The 22,256-nt window shown below is 37.1% G+C and overlaps 1 protein-coding gene across 3 annotated transcripts in view; it reads right to left on the bottom strand.

Moving 5' to 3' along the window:
• ZEB2 (zinc finger E-box binding homeobox 2) overlaps nucleotides 1-22,256 on the bottom strand; it is a 134,182-nt gene that overhangs the window by 25,400 nt on the left and 86,526 nt on the right. For 2 of the 3 annotated variants that reach the window (XM_046658325.1, XM_046658326.1), the window contains 2 exons: nucleotides 20,873-21,130; nucleotides 15,916-15,987 (listed from right to left, as the gene is read on the bottom strand). In XM_046658325.1, the coding sequence (XP_046514281.1) occupies nucleotides 15,916-15,987; nucleotides 20,873-21,130 (330 nt within the window). The remainder of the gene's footprint in view (nucleotides 1-15,915; nucleotides 15,988-20,872; nucleotides 21,131-22,256) is intronic. The other variant, XM_046658327.1, reaches the window with a different exon arrangement.

The raw sequence follows: 22,256 nt of genomic DNA on the forward strand, positions 1-22,256 counted from the left end.
ATCAAAACAGCATGGTACTGGTACAAAAACAGGTCCACAGATCAATGGAACAGAATTGAAAGCCCAGAGATAAAACCACACATCTATGGACAGCTAATCTTCGACAAAGGAGCAGAGGGCCTACAATGGAGAAAAGAAAGTCTCTTCAACAAATGGTGCTGGGAAAACTGGACAGCCACATGCAAAAGATTGAAAATCGACCATTCTTTTTCACCACACACCAAAATAAACTCAAAATGGATCAAAGACCTAAAGATTAGGCCTGAGACAATAAGTCTTTTGGAAGAGAATATAGGCAGTACACTCTTTGACATCAGTTTCAAAAGAATCTTTTCGGACACTGTAACTCCTCAGTTGAGGGAAACAATAGAAAGAATAAACAAATGGGACTTCATCAGACTAAAGAGCTTCTTCAAGGCAAGGGAAAACAGAATTGAAACAAAAAAACAGCTCACTAATTGGGGAAAAATATTTACAAGCCACTTATCCGACAAAGGGTTAATCTCCATAATATACAAAGAACTCACACTGCTTAACAACAAAAAAACAAACAACCCGATCAAAAAATGGGCAGAGGACATGAACAGACATTTCTCAAAAGAAGATATGAATATGGCCAATAGACACATGAAAAGATGTTCATCATCGCTAATCATCAGGGAAATGCAAATCAAAACTACACTAAGATATCACCTTACCCCCGTTAGATTGGCAAAAACATCCAAAACCAAGAACGACAAATGTTGGAGAGGTTGTGGAGAAAGAGGAACCCTCATACACTGTTGGTGGGAATGCAAACTGGTACAGCCACTATGGAAAACAGTATGGAGATTTCTCAAAAAGTTAAAAATAGAAATACCCTATGACCCAGCCATCCCATTACTGGGTATCTATCCTAAGAACCTGATATCAGATATCTCAAGAGTCCGTTGCACCCCTATGTTCATCGCAGCATTATTTACAATAGCCAAGACGTGGAACCAGCCTACATGCCCAGAAACTGATGATTGGATAAAGAATATGTGGTATATATACACAATGGAATACTACTCAGCCATAAAAAAAGACGAAATTGGCCCATTCACAACAATGTGGATGGACCTCGAGGGCATTATGTTAAGCGAAATAAGTCAGTCAGAGAAAGACGAACTCTATATGACTCCACTCATAGGTGGAAATTAGTATATTGAGAAGGAGATCTGATCGGTGGTTACCAGGGAAAAGGGGGGGTGGGGGGAGGGCACGGAGGGGGAAGTGGTGTACCCACAACATGACTAACAAAAATGTACAACTGAAATTTCACAAGCTTGTAATCCATCATAACATTAATAAAACAAAAAAAAAAAATTAAAAAAAAAAATAAACAGTGTTAACAGAACTCTAAGTAAAATAGAAATATTGGTCTCCAAATCAATCATCCCCCATAATCGAGTTGTTTTAGGATACTTCCTCAAAAATACTTAAAAGTGTGTTTTACTTAGTGTTTTCACAAGTAGTTAAATTACAAGGAGACCTTGATACTTACTCTTCCTTTTCTGTTTCTCTCTGTGCTTTAATTCCCTCATCATTTATTTTCTTTATTTGCAACAAGCAAGCATTCACATAGGAAGATAGGTAACCTGTTATCACTGGTATAGTACTCAGCATATTTTTAATTTTCATAAAAAATTGAAGAATCATATTTGAATATTATGCTAAGTCATTTTAATAAACATCAAAATGAATAAATAATTCCTTTGGAAAAGAAAGTATCTTGGAGTGTCTAGAAGAGCTGAAGCAAGTATAAGTAAAATATTAAGTAGAATCATTCATCCATCCCTTTGTTTTAATAACTGTTTACTGAGTACCTACTAGTGCCAGAGAGTGTGCATGGGGATGAGGATATAATGATGTTATTGATCATTTTTTTCCTACTTCTGTGATTCTCATATTTAGAGATGTACATAAAATAGTTGTGACTCTGCAATATACAGATCTATAAACACACAAATGTATAACGGGGGATTATCTTTATATATGAATACTTCCTCAATATAATGTAGAAAGTATGCATTTATCATACAATCTGGCTTTTATTTACTTCACGATGCCAAAGTGAAGGGACCTGAAAAAGTAATCACAAATCTAGGTAACTGTATTCATCATCTCTTGAAAAATAGCCTCTTTTTTTTTTTTGAGGAAGATTAGCCCTGAGCTAACATCTGCTGCCAATCCTCCTCTTTTTGCTGAGGAAGACTGGCCCTGAGCTAACATCTATGCCCATCTTCCTCCACTTTATATGTGGGGCGCCTGCCACAGCATGGCTTGCCAAGTGGTGCCTAGGTCTGCACTTGGGATCCGAACTGGCGGGTGAACCCCAGGCTGCCAAAGCAGAACGTGTGAACTTAACCAATGCACCACCAGGCCGGTCCCCCAAAATAGTCTTTTTTTAACAACATTTTAGATGATAAGAAAACATAGAAAATTATTTTTAATATAGCCATTTGTATTGAATTTTTTGGTTTAAAGAAGCCGATACTAGCATTTGTTGAGGTATATAAATTCTCATGGCTACTGTGTTTAAAGTTGACTAATTAATGGAATATAAGCATTTCATCCTTAAAAATACATGTGTGTCTTTATGCAGAAGGCTTCCAAAATACATATTGGCACCAGATATCTAAAAACAACTGCGAGGGGAGAGAATGATCTTTTTCTCATTACACAGCTACAGGGGCAGCCCAGCAGGGCCTCTGACGGCTACAGAGGTGTGTGCAAAGCCAGGAAGGCTCCTCAAGAGCGACAAAGTTTTCTCCTCTTCTTGAGAATTAGTGCAGCATCTGGGCCAGTCTCTCCATGCCAGCTCTGACGTGGCTTTCTCTGGGAAAAACACGTTCAGACGCCAGTGAGAGTTCCCCATGTGGAAGAGCTTTAGGAGAGAGACTTGCAGAAGGAACAAGGGATGGGAGTCTCTAGACCTCTGCAGGATGAAACCTCTCCTTCAACAGCAGCAAACAGCCCACTCGGGGACTGAGTCTAACTTTAAAGTGAAGTTTTACATTAGGAGATTGTGATTATCAAGATTTAGAGACCACTAACCTTTAGACAGTTATGACTGCTATGTATCAGTACAGAATCCATGCCTTTAAAAAAAAATTCCCAAGTTAGATAATATGTATCGATCTTTCACATGACTGTGTAATCTAAAACTGCAAAATTGGTATATTACCAGAAAGACCCTTAGACTATTTTATTATATTCTAGAGGGATTTATGGAGCAAGGTGTATTTGCCCAGCAATTCAGTGCTCTTTCCATATGCTTTTTGTAGAGACGTACAACACCTAAGGATGCTCTAGGACAGTGATTTTCGAAATGTGGTCGCCTGGCCAGCAGCATCAGTATTACTTGGGAAGTTGTTTGAATTGCAAATTCTTGGGGACCACTCTAGACCCAGACCTACGAATCAGCAATCTGTGTTTTAACAAGCCTTCAAGGGATTCTGGTGCACGCCCAGTTTAAGAAGCACTACTCTAGGAATTCAGTTCTCTGCCTCATCCGCCTAAACAAGGCATTCAGTAACAGGGTTTTGGGAAACAGCACAGAATTGCTCCCATGTCAGGCAGCCTTCGCAACTATCTCACTGAGTTCATAGCTTCCTTCTGCACTTACCAAATATCATCTGCATATCTCAATCATTGAACTTATCGCATCACATTGTAATCTTTCATTTACACGTCTGTGGGCTAAGAGAAGCATGGACCCGGTCTTACTCAGCTTTCTGTCAGCAGGGCCTAGTACAGCTTCTGGCACACACTAATGCTCAGTAACTGGAGATTAGGCGAGGTTCAGGGTCATTGGATACTCATTTTGGCTCAGCTACTTACGTTGTTTAATCTCAATATCTTCATCTGTAAAATGAGCCAGTATATGCTTTCTGGGGTATCCTCAAAGTTTCAGAATTCCTAATTTCCATTAATTTATTGCCCTAATCAATTTGCTTTTTTATTCACTGGCTAGGCCTAGTGAGTTTTATCTGTATTCTCTTCAATTAAAAACTCAACACAACACAGCTTTCTGATGGAGGAAACAAGTACACAGATTAAGAAAAAATATTTTGGAGGTGCCTGGAAACCACAGATGACATCGCAAGGAAAACAGTGCTTATTAAATATTTGTCGAATGAATGAAAGAGACACTCAAGAAGCTTGGGATATCAGTTATTTCTTGTGGGAACTCTTGCTGTGAGGGGGAGATAGCTGTCCCTAATCACAAACCAAGCTAATAAAACCACAGCATTCATTAGTCAGGAAGTGACAGGCTCTTCTCGGCATACACTGATTATAGTCTCAAAATGACCCCCCTGTCTAACCTGCCAAGAGCTACTTCTGTTTTTCTCTCCTCACAGCCTATCTCTAGCTCTACTTTATTTTTAAAAACTCAACGTGGGACATTAACTAAAACATTTAAAATGATAATTTGCATGACATGTCTGACTGGATGACAAAACTCTTCCAACATATAAAAATGTGACAGATATTACACATCAGAAGAAAGCAACATGCTTTACAATAGTACAACTCCCTCCTTGTTAATGATTTAGGTACTAACTGAATTATCTGATAAACTGATCTTGCACAATTGATTGACACTATACATCCACTCAACTCCTGCTGAGAAATACCTTATGATAAAACTTGTGAGCCTTCTGTTACCCATATAAGAAAGCGAGCTAATTTAAAAGTTTTCATGTAAGCTCCATATAAGAGTAATAATAAGAGGAACTGGAAGTTATTAAATCAAGAAGATAAAGGTACAAAAACTTTTTTTTTTTTCCTTCTTAAAGATTGGCACCTGGGCTAACAACTGTTGCCAATTTTTTTTTTTTTCTGCTTTATCTCCCCAACCCTCCCTGTACACAGTTGTATATCTTAGTCGCAGGTCCTTCTAGTTGTGGGATGTGGGATATGGGACGCCGCCTCAACGTAGCCTGACGAGCGGTGCCATGTCCATGCCCAGGATCCGAACCCTGGGCCGCTGCAGCATAGCTCGCAAACTTAACCACTCGGCCACGGAGCCGGCCCCCAAAAAAAACTTTCTTAATCTTTTCTTCACTTTCTTCTATGCTAATGACATGACACACAGAATTTGTGCTCAAAGAAGCCTAATCGATGGCCGGCCTGCTAACTTCGTCAATAATGTTACCAATCTGGGGGAGTTACGCCTTGCACCATGGTGTTTCTGGCTCAAGCAAGGTTTTCAATGTAGGTCTGGATCTTTACCTGGATTGCAGTTGCTCTGGAGACACCCTAGGAGGAGCCTTTAAAACTGGACAGAATTGCTATTTCTAGGTGGTTCTTTAAGCGGTCAGTGCCTGATCTCACCCTTTCCCAGCCTGGCTTATACTCTGCTATTATCCTAACACATTTCGTGAGGTATAAGCAAGACTGGCTACATAATTTGAGGAGCCCAGTGCAAAATGGTGACAGCAGAGCATTAAACCAAGGGAGAGGTGCTTCCAAGCACAGGGCCCCATGTGACTGTGCAGGTCGCATGCCCAAGACACTAGCCCTGGGTGTAAGATGGTGAGGGGAAACCCCTGAGAACCTCCCCGTCCACACTAACTAGCACAGCTTGTGCTTTTTGTGTTTTGTTCATGCTTCTCAGTAAAATTTCATTAGAAGAAAGGGTAGGGTGGTGAGACCGAAATTTCTAGTCTGATTTCTTCATTTAACAGATGATACAACTAAGGTACAGTGAGGTTAATGATTCATACAGTTACACAAATAATTTCTGGAAGAGCTGGATGTAGAATTCATGTATCCTGACTCTTAACCCATTACCCTTTCCACTATATCATAATGACTCAATACGAGACAACGAGAGAGGGAAAACCCCATCTTTTTAGTTTTTCATCACGCCTAACTGATTTGATATGATTAGAATAGGTCCTGGATGCTGAAAAGATCACTATGACATTATGATAATTCTAAATAACAATATTATAACACCATAAGATTAGTATGGGGTTAGCCAATGTAAATGCCAACTTCAATATAAATAAATATTAAATTTTAAACTTTTTTTCTCTTTCTTTTCATGTCCCTGCTCTTCTGAATTCCATGTATTTGTTTTATCTTTTTACTGGATGATCCACAACTAAGTCTGCTGGGACAAAGAGAACAGATCATAAAAGTTCTTCAAATTCTCCACTCAAAATGCTCATTTAAAATTTCCATTGATTATTTAAGGATGGTATTTTCCTACTTTGGATATTTCTTATTTTTAATTATCTTTCTAAAGGCACTCAATATGGGATAACTTATGAAGCATCTTGCAAAGGTGAATTTTTATTAACTGTTATGGTCAGAGTAAATAAAAATTGTCTCAAGCTTAATTTAGGACTAGAGACCAAGAAAAACTTTATTCCCGGTTCATGTTGCTTTCCCATTTCACATGTTACTTGTTCATCCCTCCACATGCTTAATGATATCCTCCTACATGCTCTTCACTTCTTCAGATTAAATGAAACTGTGTCACCCTTTGGTAGTATCCCACCTCCCACAGACCTTTCCAGCAAAGCCGTTCTTGCTTTCATCTGTCTTAATACACAGAGCAAAGAGGATTGGTTAACATTACCATTTCAAACTAGGGTTCCTATTTTATTAATTTGCTCACCATTCATTTGTTTATTCATTTATTCATTAATTCAACAAACAACTTGTTTATCAACCATCAAGGCTGTACAAACACTGTGCCTATTGAGAGGGAATATGGAGAAAAACAAACCTAACCTCTACCCTCAGAAAGCCTCCAATCTGTAAATGCAATTCTTTGAAGTCTAAGTCATCCATTTTCACCATCATGTTTTAGGACACTACCTACATAGCTCAAGTAAAATAACACTTGTTCCATGATTATGTTTACCCTAGGCTGCCATTACTATCATTCTTGGAAACTGTATTACTCAAAAGATAGTCCATGCAGAATCCCGGCTTCATAGTGCTTTGACTTTCTCTAGTCCAACAAAATGGATGGCTACACCTTGGTACTGGAATAAACCTGGGACAATTCCATCTCTATGAACCAGAACGTGGAACTTTCACTGTCTGGTTTCAACCTTCTGCCCTTCTCCATCATTCAGTTCCTCACTCCCCTGAAACAGTACTTCATCCTGATAATCAAGCCCTGACTAGTCCATTTTACCCATTCTGATTTTACTTGCCTCAGTTCACCTTGGAGCCTGAAATCACTTCCTCTCTGCTCCTTATTTTTGTACCATTCTGGTCTTGCCAAACTAAAATCCAGCCCAATTTCTCTGCTTCTAGAGTATCCCAAATGTCTATGGAAACTTAGAGAATTGTATAGACTTGGTTCAGTCTATGTTATCAAAATAGGATATTCTTTTATGATAATTGAATCTTCATACACTGTCCACAGCAATTACTCTAAATTTCTGCTCTTCAAGATTCCAATCCTACTTCCCATTCCCTATTGTCAACTGATCAGCTCTTTTCCTACCTACTTCAAAGAGTACAACCCATACGATGTGAATTCCCTTAACTACCTTAAATTCAATCAAAATCTCTCTACCATCATTCTTCCTTCTTTTTTTGATATTATTGCTAAAAATGATATGTCTCTACCCACAGCCAAGGCTACATCTAATGCCATTCCCTTACAAGCCTTCTGATAAGTTACTCCATCCTTCACCCAGTCTCCTTTTACATTTTCAGCCTTTCTCTCTTTTGCACGGAAGCAGGTTCAATAAGCCTTTGTCCTGAAGAAACCCTTCCCTGAAATTTACATTCTTCTAAGGCACCTCTCTATTTTCAAGTCTCCAACATTTGACCCTCCACTCTGTCAGAAACCCTCCGTAATGTCGAACACTTCTCACTTGAACCTACATAGATTGTTGTATTTCAAATATAACACCTTAATACATATATTATTATAATCATTAATACTAATGGCTAGTAACAATTGAACATTTATTATTTCAAACATTTTACACACATTTCTTATTCATCTACCATTGTGTTATTCACCCAGTTGAATGTAAGTCCTTAATGACAGTGACTCTTCGTTGTATCTTTCATAATGCCCAACAAAATGCCTTGCACTTAGTAGGGTTGCCCTAAGTGACTATGGATCTGAACAATTAATGAGGCTATAATTATTTATTTGTAAATTTTGGCTTCATGTCTTTATGATTCTTGTTTTTCCTACTGGAATCATAAAATTTTGCATTCCTTAAGGACAGGAACTATATCTTCTATTTCCCTAGAGTTTCATTCTTAAGGGTCAGTTTAAATTTTGCACCCGAGAAATACTTTGACTGAAAAGAATGAATGTAGGTATCTTAGTGGTTGCTAACAAGTGACAAAGATTTCATTATTTGTATATTTGATTGTTATCCAGGACAAGAAGAAAAAAAAGAGATGATTTCTGATGCTGGTTAGTGATCAAGTAAAGGAAAAATCTTCCACAGCTTTCATCCTCCTTATCCACAAACCTTATATATACTACTAAATCCTCTTCTACATTTAAAGAAGGATGCTAGATAAAGATGAAGTGAGATAGGAAACTAAGCTATTCCTTTTTAATCTTCTTCTTCTTTTTTTGTGTGAGGAAGATTGTCCCTGAGCTAACATCTGTGCCAATCTTCCTCTACTTTGTACGTGGGATGTTGCCACAGTGTGGCTTGATGAGTGGTGCTAGGTCCGTGCCTGGGATCCGAGCCTGCGAACCAGAGCCGCTGGAGCAGATTGCGCAAACTTAACCAGTACACCACTGGGCCAGCCCCTTAATCTTCATATTTTAACCTCAAATGCATTATCAGAGGAGTGAAAAGAAATTTTTCCTCCAACTAGTCTGGGTAGTTTTCCAAGATATCAAAGGAATTTAATTGGCAAAGGCTCTCAAAATTGACTGGTTAGTCCTTCCATTATAAGTTTGTTAAATATTGCCTTTTTGTTTTCTAGAGAAGTTAATAAGGAATCAGTGTGAAGAGAAGAAATGCACTTATTTCTTAATGAATAAAAATGGTGTAAAACTTGTAGATGCAAACAGACTGGCAATATAACCAAAACTGGGTGAGCATCTCATATAATGTTGGACATTGTACTAGGTACTTTAAAATGATACCCTTTAAACCCTACAATGAGTCGTTGTACACAGGGAATCGTTATTTCCATTTTACTGATGTAGAAAAGCTTAGTATATACTCAAGTTCATGTAACTAGTAATTGGTAGAGACAAAATTCAAATGTAGTTTATCTGACTCTAGAATCTGGAGCATCCCCAAAGGACATTAGCCTTTCATATGTAAAAGCATTTATATATTATTCTTAAAATATTGGAAGCATGTTTAATGACTATGGTTAGAGTCAACATAGTTAGTGCTTGGGCAATAATTTTCTTGCGTTGTGTAAGATTAGGAACTGAGACCCAAATTGGCTTTGCCCAGTTTCTAGATTAAGGGGCTTTTCCTTTCCCAGCAAAGGAAGCAGAGATGCAGGTGGTTATTAATAGCCCTTTATAACTAGAGTAGTAGATTGTCTGAGTAAATATAACTTTCACACATTCAAAGAGGAAAACATCAGGGGCCTATTTGGGTCTTGATATGCACGTGGAAGCGCATTGATGCTAATGATCACCAAGCGCCTGAGATAGATCCTTGTTACTACTAGCACATAGGCAAACTCATGTTTATAATGCTCCTCAGTTTTTCCATTTCTCTAATCTTCTTAGAAAATAGTTTTTTCACACAGTCTTAAAAATTCTACATAATAATTTCATTCTGAATTTGAATCTGATTAATATCTGGAAGATATAAGGTTCTTTGTAAAAAGGCGTTCTTTGCCTTATGTGTTAAAGCATACTATTTTCTTTCATTTTTAAAACATTAAAACCAATGTAGAAACATTAAATGCAATGTAGAAAGTTATTAATATAAATCAGGGTTTGCAATGCTTTATGATGTTCTAAAGCAATTTGCTGTGCTGCTAATCTAACTTTGTTGTAAAAAGCAGTGACACTCTAGGCTGTTGTTCTTTGCCTTTAGCAGGTTGATTTCAGGGACTAAATCCTGGTTGCACTCTCTGAAGATACTGGACTTGCACCCCTTCACAGGGAATGTTTTCCCCTATTGGGGCTTCCTTTCTCAGAGTCCATTTCTTCTCTACCAAATCTTCCTTCCACCCTTCCTTTTTTCCTTTCTTCCTTCCTTCCCTCCCTCACTCATCCTGCCAGTCATAATGTACCATGTGTGTTCGCTGCTGCACTGGGTACTTTGAGGCAAACAGGGAATAGTCCTTTTTATTCTTAAAGCAAATATTTTGGGGCACGTACTAAGGCCAATATATACACTATTTATTGAATGACCTCAACAATCCTATGAGGTAGGTATCATGATAATCTACCCCCATTTTATAGCTGAGGAAATCTCTTGTCTTCATGAAGTTAACTGGATGAAATCGGTACAAATAATACAAAGAGGAACAATTCCACATGTTAAAATTAGTGGTGTGTACCTGAGGGCTGTGGGAAATCAGAGAAGGATGAGATCGACGTGGCTTGGGGTGTTCAAGGATGACCATATTAAGGAAATGGGATGTGAGCTGGCCTGGAAGAACAGAAGGGTGGGAAGAATTTGGATGACCAGAAGACAGAGGGTGTGAAATTAGGGTCTCAAGGAATAGCATGAGCAGAGATTCAGAGCTCTGTACAAATGTGATTCTTTTTTGATATCACCAAGGGATGTGGTCTGACAAAAATGGAACATTGTTGGTATGAAATGGATGACATTTAATATAGGACTAAAGAATGTGGATTTTGTCCTATAGGTATTAAGGGGCAATTAAGAATTCTACGAAGGCAATTTAGACAATGAGAAAAGTGTTATAGGAAGAATGTGGACTAACCAAATAGAGGGGGACATAAAGGCTAGAGACAGTCAAACACAGTTGAGTCTTTTAGGAGAATAGAATAATGAGAGATGAAAATGTTATTGGTTATTTCAGGCTGGGTGTCAAAAAATATCTCAAGTTGGAAATATGAAAGGGAAGTTCAAGTGTTGTCTCTCACTCGCTCTCTCATTTCTTCAAAAACTCTTTCTGACCTAGACCATTCCAGGATCTGTGGTGATAAAGTGACTACAACCCCACACAATTCCTGCCCACAAGTAACTTACAATCTAGCAGGGAGAAACATACCTGCAAGTGACTAAGTATAATATGAGAGAGAATGAAATAAATTCTATAAGAAGACTCTCAAAGGGATGAGTGGTTAATCCTGAGTAGGAAACTGTAAGATGGTTTCCAGGTGGAGATGGGTTTTAAGAATGTGTATGATGGGGCTGGCCTGGTGGAGCAGTGGTTAAGTTTGTGCATTCTGCTTTGGTGGCCCGGGATTCGAAGGTTTAGATCCTGGGTGTGTACCTACACACTGTTCATCAAGCCATGCTGTGATGGCGTCTCACATACAAAATGGAGGAAGACTGCCACAGATGTTAGTTCAGCGACAATCTTCCTCAAGCAAAAAAAAAAAAAAAAGAATGTGTATGATGCTGGTAGGCTAAGAAAGGATGAGTGGCTTTCTAGGTTGAAAGGAAACTATGAGCAAGGGCAAAGACCTATAAATGGTAAACAGTCTTTCAAAGCTGAGGCATATTCTGGGAAGTGGTATTAAAGGCAAGATGGGGTTAGATCATGGAGGGTGCCAATTCAAATGCTGACTCATTCTGAAAGCAATGGAAAACCATAGAAAGTTGAGTATGAAGTGGAGTGGGGGATAAGTTACAACTATCCATCTGCCCTAAGTGTTTAGGAAAACAACTTCAAACTAATTCTGTTAATGTGAGGAATGGATTAAAGAAATTAGAGATTGATAACAGGGAGCCCCGTTAACAAGGTATTGTAATAGCTCAAATGAAAGATGAGAATTTAAATTAGGATAGTGAAAAAAGGATGGGGATAAATGCAAGTGATATACAATATTTGTACCAGTAGAATTGATAGTACCTGATGACTAATTAGATAAAGTATGTAAGAGTCAAAGACAATACCATTGTTTCTAGCAGGATCAGCTCCTCAGAGTGGTGAAAAACTTTCTAAGGTGAAAGGATATGTCCAGGTGATTTAGATTTTATTCCCCAATCTGCCGCCAGTTAGCTATGTGGTATTTTTTTACTACAGTTTCCTCAACTATCATATTACAGTTAAGGAATTGTTCTGTAGTGTAACTTTGAATTTTAGCATTCTGCGATTCGATTCAACTAAACCTTCCCACTAAGCTTATAGCTTTAAACTCAGCAAAATATACTAGGAAGGAGATACCTTTAGATTCAAAAAGACTACTTTATCTATTTATATGAAGTTAGTTAAATTTTACTATTTAATAGATTTGTAGAACTGAGGAATAACTTCAAAGAGGTCTTTTCCTTACTTAGGAAGGAAATTTGTGTGTTGAGCATTCAGAAATATTAAGACATTTTCGTTGTCTTCCCTTGATAACTTATCCCAATGAATAACAACACTTTTTATCAGAAAATTTGCTTAACTTGTTTAAAATTTATCTATTCCTATGTCTGTTGGTTCTGCTTCAATTAGAAAAGAAAAATGGTATCTGATATTAAACGATTCCATATTCATTAATAAAAAACACATTTATTGAGAGCCTATTAATTTTAAGGCACTCTTATAGACAATGTGGTAGCCTAAGAAACAATCCATGTTCTCAGAGTTTGCTATCTAATTTGGAAAAGACAACATGTTAATTAACAACACATTACAGCATCTGGTAGCTAGCTGACTTGTTCTGTAAGAGTTCATCGGAGGAAGGTATCATTATAGGTTGAGATGGCTAGAGAAGAAGGTCAGCCAACACAGCTGGAACTTGATCAGGAGAACTTCAGTGAAAAGAAAGACGCGGTCCATTAATAAGTCATTTCAACCAGAAAAGATGTCTTATTTCAATTCTACACGTATTTAGCATCCAAAAAGATGCTAGGCATAAGAAGCAGTAAACTTACGGTTGGGAAGAGATATGTATTTATTGTCTAAAAGTGCAGAGTTATAACCTGAGGTTCACCAGTAAATTCCTAATTGCCAAGTCCAATGTATTTACTCAGCATTCTTTCAATGGTAGTTATTTGAGTCTTTTGAATTGACCATTCTCTCCTTTTTGAAACTTTCTTTCTTTGCCTTCTGGATATTTAATTTTTTCTCTCTCTCTTACAATCTTTTTTCTTTCAATGAATTCGATTTTTCCTACCTACCAGGAGCCCTGGCCCTAGCTTTCTACTTGCTTCAATAAATACACTCTTAATTGTAAATCTCATAGTCTCATGATGTTAAATACTATCTGAATATATTTGCATGATTCTCAGATCTCTATCTCCAGCCTTGACTTCCTGGGTTTCAATTCCTCATTTCCAGTGGACATTCTCATACGCACATCTAACTTTTACATGAAAACACTTGTCTAAAGACCTGCTCAACGTCTCCTCCCCCAAATTGGATCTTTCTTCTGTCTATCTAGAAATAGCAAGTATTGACGTATTCTAAACATGCAAATACTTAATCTTGAAGCCATTTTGACTTCATCACCCAGAGAAACAATTGGTTGCTAAAAAGTCATGCTGCTAGTTTCACCACTGTCACCACCCTAGGACAAGTTTTTTATCACTTCATGCCTGAATAACTAAAATGACTTCCAGTTGGTCTCTCAAAGTCTGGTTTTTCCCCACAGAATCACGGTAGTATAACGTGACCCAAAATCTTTTGTTTGATGCTTTACATTCACCATCAGCTGGCTTCCACTCAAATGTCCAGCTTCATTTCCCATTTCCCAGCCTTCTAGGACCCTCTGATTCACTCAGTCTTTTAACTAATTATCCTCTGACTAAATATCACAATTTCCTCCCTTGGCCTACACACTCCTCCTCTGCTAGAAAGCCCTTCCTCACTCTTCTATGACTCCTGAAGATGTGCTTAGTTCAAATTTCACCTCCTTTATGAGACCTCTTCTGAATACTCACTTTAACATATAAAGTAGCTAGTAAATTGTCATTTTGTGGGATAAATTTACTTTTGTGACACTTTGCCTATAAAGTTAGTAAAAATTAGCATTTATTTATACTGGAAGTTGAAATTGATTTCTCTTTAAAAGGAACATGAAGGGGGCCAGCCCAATGGCGCAGCGGTTAAGTGCACACGTTCCACTTCAGTGGCCCGGGGTTCGCTGGTTCAGATCCTGGGTGTGGACATGGCACCGCTTGGTAAGCCATGCTGTGGTAGGCGTCCCACATATAAAGTAGAGGAAGATGGGCACGGATGTTAGCTCAAGGCCAGTCTCCCTGAGCAAAAAGAGGAAGATTGGCACCAGATGTTAGCTCAGGGCTAATCTTCCTCAAAAAAAATAAATAAATAAAATAAAATAAATAAAAATAAATAAAAAGAACATGAAGCCTGCTTTGCTCCCATGAGCTGGGACATTATAGAAAGTATCTGATTTCTGGTATCTCTTTATTATTATGTTTTTATTTGAAGTTATTTTGTCTTGTTTCTATTTTACATGGTAGCCCTGCAACATAAAATATTAAAAATAGAAATACTATGAACAAGCAACTAGTTCAATCTATTTATTTTTCAGGTGTAGAAAGTGAGTTCCAAAGAGGGTAGCTGACTTGCCCAAGGTCACAATGTGGTTATTCCCAGAGCTATGCCTAAAAATTAGGATTATTGGTTCCTAATTCTATACCTTTTCCATACCCCATGTTGTACAGTTCCATTTTTGTACCTTAAATTGACATTACTCAAATGAAAGAAAAATAGTTTTTCATTCTTTCTCTTATTTTACACCCAAGCAAGTGAATTAGTGCCTTTTAAGTTATTAATAAGAACATTCTAAATAGAAACACAGCATGAGCAGTTTATTATGATATATATCAACATAAGGGAGATATGGATATCATCTTAATTATCTACATTTCTGAAACTTCATAAAACTAACTTCTTTTTCATTGGTGAGTTGAGTGGAAATAGTTATGTGATTTTTTTGTTTTTGTTTTGGAAGACAACCTTATACCAGGCACTATGCTAATATTTATAATGGTAGTGTGAAAGACTGTTTGAAACACCAAAAATAATTCACTTTATGCAGGAAAAGAGAGATAAACATCATAAGCCAATGTAAATTTACACTGGTGATGTGAGAATGTGAGAGAAGACACTGTTCAGTCTTGGGGAAAGAACATGGAATGTCACAATTGCCCTAAAACTCCATCCTACAGCAGGAGCAGAGTGAAAAAACACCGCTTACTACTTTCCCATGGTAATTTTTTAGCTTCATTAAAAAGAAGTGAAATTATCAGTTCTTCTCTATAAAACTTCCGTCTAGAAAACATTATTTAGAGGGGCTGGAGGGTACTGAGAATTAAAAGTGAAGAAAGAATAACGAGGAACGCAGATGATCAATTTTTGTGAGGAATGTCATAGAAATTTGGTTTGTCTTTCTGAAAAAACATTTTACAATCTAAATTACACCACATCATTTGAATTCTCAATGACTAATTATCAACTGGTGGCTAGAAGAGGCATATTATATTCTAACTTTAAAATTATTTATGCAGTCTTTTAAAATAAAAATTACTACCAGAAATTTACCTAACTCACGCTTTGAAAGGATTTATTTATCCAGTTCAGCTTCCTCAACTTTCCCAGGGAAATCAGCGGTTTAAGAATAAAGATATATTTGCTGAATAAAATATCAGAATATGGAGAGTTCTGATTTGAAACACAATGAGAGACTTGTGAAATCTGACTTAATTGTTAAGTCATGGAGATAGAAATGGATGGCCAGCATTTCTTTCCCTTACTCACTAAATCCACATGACACAGGACAAATCTGATCCTCGCATGGTACACACAACTTACCTGTACCATTGTTAACTGTGGTCTGGATCGTGGCTTCCGGCCCCATAGTGTCATAGTCTTCCTTCATTTCTTCTGTGGGGGAAAATTATCTTTAGCATTTAAAATTGTAGAAAGGCTTACTATACTAAGCATGCCAACCACAGGAACAAGGAAGATTCTTTTAAAGGAAACAGAGAAAAGGCTTGTTGTAAACCTCTAAACAATAGCTTTGTTCAGGCAATTGAATGAATCCAATAGTGCTAGCTGCACAAGAACTTATTTACTTTAAGCATTACTGCAAACTGTGAAAAACAGAGGTGCTTATTTAGGGCAAATGAAGGGCTTTTCTTCTGGTGGCAGTTCCAGTGACAAACAGGGGCAAAGATATTATTTTTTCAGTAAGAGTCAAAAGTAACTAAGTATTTGTCTTTCTGATGAAGCACACCAGCTGCTGGGCCTCTGGTCACTCTGGATGTTAGTAGCAAGTCACAATTTCTTATTTTATTTTCATGCTTTGCCCCCCCTTGGAGTAGCTCTGATGGTGCTAAACTATGCAAGCATACTTTTTTAAAAAACTTAATTCTACATATCAAAACTTGAAATAACCAGTTTTTAAAACAAATATCCCAGAGGTATTGAAAACACCTGTTCCACTGTTTTCTATAAACTTCTAAAACATACCTTCTTTATTCCTTTCCCTACCACTCCATAAATATCTTTCTTCTTTATCATTTATGCCCCAGTGGATAATCATAGTCATTTTCTGAGGAAAAACTTATAGATATAACAACAGCTTAATGTTCTGATGAAGATGAAAACATGTAATTCTGAAGTTGAAGGTTCATAAATGATCAAAGGTCATTTCCTAAAATTGTAATATTTTAAAACAGGGAGAGTTTAAAGAAAAAATAGGAGAACTCTTAAATTTTCTGTCCACCAAACTGTAGAGTAGGTGAGAGGACAGAAAAGGACAGCTGACAGTTAAAAATCCTCTAAGTGTGTAAATTAAGCATGAACTTTTAAAAATTGTATTTTTATAATAAAAATGCTAATGAGAACCAAGCATAGTCCAGGATAAATATCTCTCTGTGATAATCAAAGAGAAACTTTAGAAGTAGGACTTTGTGAATTCCCAAATTTATCCTGATTATTCTTTGCTTATAACATTCTAGTCATAATTACTTGATACAAGAACAAATACTATAGCAAATGCTATAAACTAAATACTAAATATTATAGCAAAATTAAAAAATATATTTTACAAGTGGTATGCTGCAGCATATCTTTTTATGGTATCACAGCTGAAAAATCATAGGCCTCTTAAGGTAAAATACACAGATCTAAATAGATGCTAATTTAATGCCACTGCACATAATAGTCAGATAATTTGAATGATACTTATTTAAACTGCACAACCACTTTAAGTTCATTCTTGGCCCTGGACTTCTCTCTTATTTAAGAAATATTTTCACAGGGGCATTTTGCATAAAACATTTAGAAATTCAATATATAGCCATATTCTATTGTCAATTGTAATAACTGATCGGTTGAAAGGCTCCTCATCTGATATTTTTATCGGTCTCTGCAAGGAATTAAATTAAGGTATTTCTGAGAAGTTCAGCGCTAGATATCAATATAGCTTTTGCATCTTTCTTCCTCACTCATCTCATGTGATTTCTGGTGGCTGAGAGTCAGAAGAATCATCAGTTTTCCATCTGAGAGATCAGGTCACTGAGGGGAAAACAGTTAACAGCATTTTTTTTTTTTTTTTGCATAATAGTGGTAATGTTCAAGATTTCTGCCGCACTTCCTTCCTCATTGTCATTTTCTTATGAAAAAGCAAAGAGAAGTTACAATAGGTGGTTGCCTCCCAAATTATTTAATGCTGGGCATACAAATGTGTAGTTTGCATTCTGTAGGATTAGTTTAGCTTTACTCTCTTTTACCAAAGATTGTGCAACTGAGATGGTGTCACTTTTACCTAGAATGTACTTTGCTTCAATTTACTGAACATCAACCTTTTTCTTTTTTGAATATCAGGTTCGATTTATTAAAAGGAAACACTAAGCCTTTTCAGGTATGTATCTGAAATACTATGTGTATGCCTCTTTCATTGTTTCGTGTGAATCCATCTTGAGAAGAACATAATATGTGGGTTAGGGATATCCCCTCTAAATTAATGGCAATCCTGGCTGTCTTTCTGCCTCACGCCTAGCCCTTAAACATTTTCCAAGACACCTCTGACTCAGCATACTGTGTCTAAAACCACACAGTATATTTGTTTTTAAAACACTTGTAAAAGTGCGTTTTCCAGTCACCCTTGGGATGAAGGTTTGTAAAAATAAAGAGCACTTTCTTCCTTAAGATGAAGAATCCTTGAATAAGCAGAAAGAGGCCAAGATGCAGGTGATTTATTTAAGTCTGTGTCAATGATAATGATGTCATGGTTTCCAGCACACTGTGTCCACCCCATTGTGGGACGAAAGAATGTCAAGGACAATTCCAAACACAAGACTTTGATTGTGCTGGAACCGGAAAGGCACAGTAAGAACTCCACTGAGCTCTTCAGTTCAAAACCTGCATCCTGCAGACAAACTACAGAAAGCATGGGAGAAAGAGCAAAGGAGAGGGGCTTATCTCAGAGTAAAGCTATGTGCTGAGGTATGATGGTAGACAGCCAGGCACCAGGGATAAAACACTACTAAATAAAACAGCACCAGAATTAGAATTATTGTCTATATTGTGTATTTTGAACAATAAATAAGAAAAATATTTTATCAGAAGAAAAATGTGTTATCTAAGAGTCAGGATAAACAATGAGTAGCTTTTTAAGACCAATTTCTTTTCATTAGACATCAAGGCACCACATCAGAGCACTTTTGGAACAATAAAAAAAAGGAACAATAAATCATTACTAATCATTAGAACTAGACAGGTAATAGCCGGGTAACTTTCTGGGTCCAAATAGCCAAATGAGATTAAGGATTTACATTTTATTTAATTACTGTGACTCCAGAATGCTAGTTTATTTACCATAAAGGTAAGAGCAAAGACCAGCCTGTTCATTTGTATCCCAGCACCATTAACTACAGGTGACAACAGGGTCTGGAACGCATTCATATGGATTACTGTATATTAAAACGTTTAGAATTATGATCCATCGCCAACAAAAAAGCTGCCATAATCACAGACTACTACAGTTTGACACTGCTCTTTTGGCTGTTTTTCAATTATTGATCTTAGTTTTTTAAAATTAAACTTTTCTTTTAGAAGTTTAGAAACGTACATTTGTTATATCGTTATTAATTATTCCTTTAAGGGTGGAAATTCTAGTAATTGGTCCTTACCCTTGATTTCTAGATATTAAAATTTAAAGCATCAGAACATTCATTCTTATAGCCCTGCATATCTAGTTCATTAACAAATATGAATAGCTAACACCAGCTCATTTAAATAGTATGTCTTACATGAGTTCTCGCCACACTCTGTTTCTGTCACACTGCTCCCAAGAATCATTGGCTCTTATTATACATGTAAATGGCTATCATAAAAATAAAAATTTCATTTAAGATTGTTAATGACTTCTGCAGCAGTCAGACTTCCTTTAATGATCATCCTCTGCCCCTAATTAAACGTATTTATCTTTCAAGCATCTTTGGCTGAGTTCTCCCTCATAGTTGAAAATCTAAAACCTTAAGTCTTAATGGATATAACGATAAATGTTTATGTGTGGGATTGCTGAGATTCGAGAAACCTTCACCGAAAGCAAAATTGGAAACAGAAAGAGTACGAAACTTGGCACAGTATGTTAGGAAAACGAAAAACAAATACAGCACACTCAAACTGCCATCCGTCTTTTTTCCTTCTCTTTTTCACATTTCATCTTCTGTAGTAGTGGAAGCGCTTTTATTACCCTCCTTCCAGTATACCAAACAATTACTCTGCCTATGCTCAGTGTTTCACAGTCTGCGGCATCACAACAGCATGTTGGTAGATTCCGGTGCTTATTACTCCCCTTCCCATCCACTTCACCTAGTTATGAAAATGCTGCTGTTATTTATATCGTAAGAGAAAAAACAAGGTAGGGTGAATCACGATGGCTTTCACTGGGTCCCGGGAACAGAGATTAAGGAGACACGAAGGCTTGAAATAGAAGGGTCATTTAAAAAAATTTTACAGGCCACCTTACCAAGTAAAGATGAGCAGAGGGAGCTTATGGGAATAAGACTAATTCTCTTTTATTTTGTCAATCATTTCATGCCTTAGTGATGTTCCACTCCTATGTCAATTTTTTGACCAAGACATTTCCATTTGCATAGTGGCATCTGAAGTTTTAGTTTGAACATGATTTACCCTATTTTTATTATAGTTGGCCTTGGACCATTTTTATGTCCTCAGAGAGTTTCACCAAACAGCAGGAATCATTATCAAGTACTTAGCTGTTAAATCATAAGAAAACTACCTGACCAGGTAAAAGTGTGAAATCACATTCACACTTAACAAAAGAGAATGATTAGATGGTTGAATTACAATAGGAGGTGTCAGACAGACACTGAAACTACATTAAACTGACAGTTATTTAGTTGGTATTGCTACACAATTTCCACACAAAACTTTCAAATATATGTTAGTTGTGAGCTTTTATGGCTGCCCCCATTTTCTATCCTGAGAGTACAGATCTCGATCACGTTATAACTTACACATTGTAAAGGTGGTGCAGATACTTCATGTTGTGTGTTTAAAATATAATTCATATTCAACTTTCATCAAAACCGAAACATAATCCCTTCCTAAGAGGTCAATGTTGTAATGTGATAACACTACTACCACTTCATAATCTGTCACCAGCTTTGGTATCTCTATTCTGCAAGGGCTATGGGAAGAAATATTTTAATTATTTGGTTGTGGACGTTCCACTGGGTAGTAAAGATTAGTTTAAGATGGCACGGGAAGGGGCCAAGTTGATTTCGACGCTTACCTGGACCATCTACAGAGGCTTGCAGAATGTTGCTGGTGTGCCAGGTATGTTCCACTCCACTCTCCCTTATCTCATCTTCCTCTTCCTCTCTTGGCAACAGACCTTGGCTCACGTGTGGGGAGGACTCATGGTTGGGCACGCTAGCTGGACTCCTCTCCTGGTCCAGAGGGTTAGCAATCCCGTCCTCCTCAGCAATTTGAAGCTTGTCCTCCTCATCTGTTTCAGAACCCGTGTCCACTACATTGTCATAGTTCACCACTGAAGAGAAAGCACAGAACACACACTCTCTAAACACTCTGTTGAAAAATATCAGTCACCCCTAATTGTTTAGTTAAATGAAAAATAATTAATATTTTCATAACTTAATTACTCAACCATGTCAGGAAAATATAATTAACATCTTTCATGTTTTAGCATTTTTATTCTTATTCAATTACAGCTGGGTACTCTTTCTGATTTTAAATAGTTTTTACTAAAAAGATGGGAAATTTTAAAAAGCAACAGAAGCACATATACGCAAAAATATGCCTATACTGCATATGCAAAGAGACATATTGCAATATGCATTTTCAATACTCCACAGAAACTTACAAAATAGATCCACAATTGACAATTTTATTAGCTTAGTGACATGGAGTGTTTACTACAAAATGTTGTACTAAAAATACGACATGACTTCACTATATTAGCTGAGGTCTTATTCCTAGAAACAGTAGACATACAAACACAAAATGTCCATCTATTTACCCAAATCCACAAACACATACACAAACCTGCTCAATCTGAACTGTTCACTGTTGCTTCTACGTCAACCGTCATGTGCTAAGGCCATTTATATCCCAATCTTTTAAGCAGAAAATGAGGAAAAGCCATATCTTCTGGGCCATTAATACTACTATTGAGATGTCTTCATAGTGCCATAATTACAGAAGATTTCAAAGTGACACAGGCAAGACCAACACAAATGTTAAAATAACTCACAAGAACCGGCAGGCTGCTTTTGCAGCCCTCAGTCCCAGCAATGCTCAGTAGCTTTTCTTAAAATAGACAGCCTGTAAATAAGGTCTGTGAACTCAATTGAAGGTGGCTGTTTCTGAATTAGTCAGCCCTCACAGGCTCTCGGCCTACATGCTAGTACATAAATTGTCCACTTTACCACCAGACAAGAAAGATTAGAGTAATAAACACGGGGCATTAGCTCAGCTAGAGAAACACACCAGCCGTTACGCACACACAGGATTGCCAAGAACTGTTAACCCAACTCTCCAGAAACACACACAAAAAAACAAGTTAGAACCATGACATCATGGGAACAAGAGGGAGAGAGAAAGAAAAAAAAAAAAAAGCCTGTGGAAAAAAAAAAGCGCAAACAATTTTCAGGTTC

This window comes from Equus quagga, chromosome 4, assembly GCF_021613505.1.
Source record: "Equus quagga isolate Etosha38 chromosome 4, UCLA_HA_Equagga_1.0, whole genome shotgun sequence".
NCBI lineage: Eukaryota > Metazoa > Chordata > Mammalia > Perissodactyla > Equidae > Equus > Equus quagga.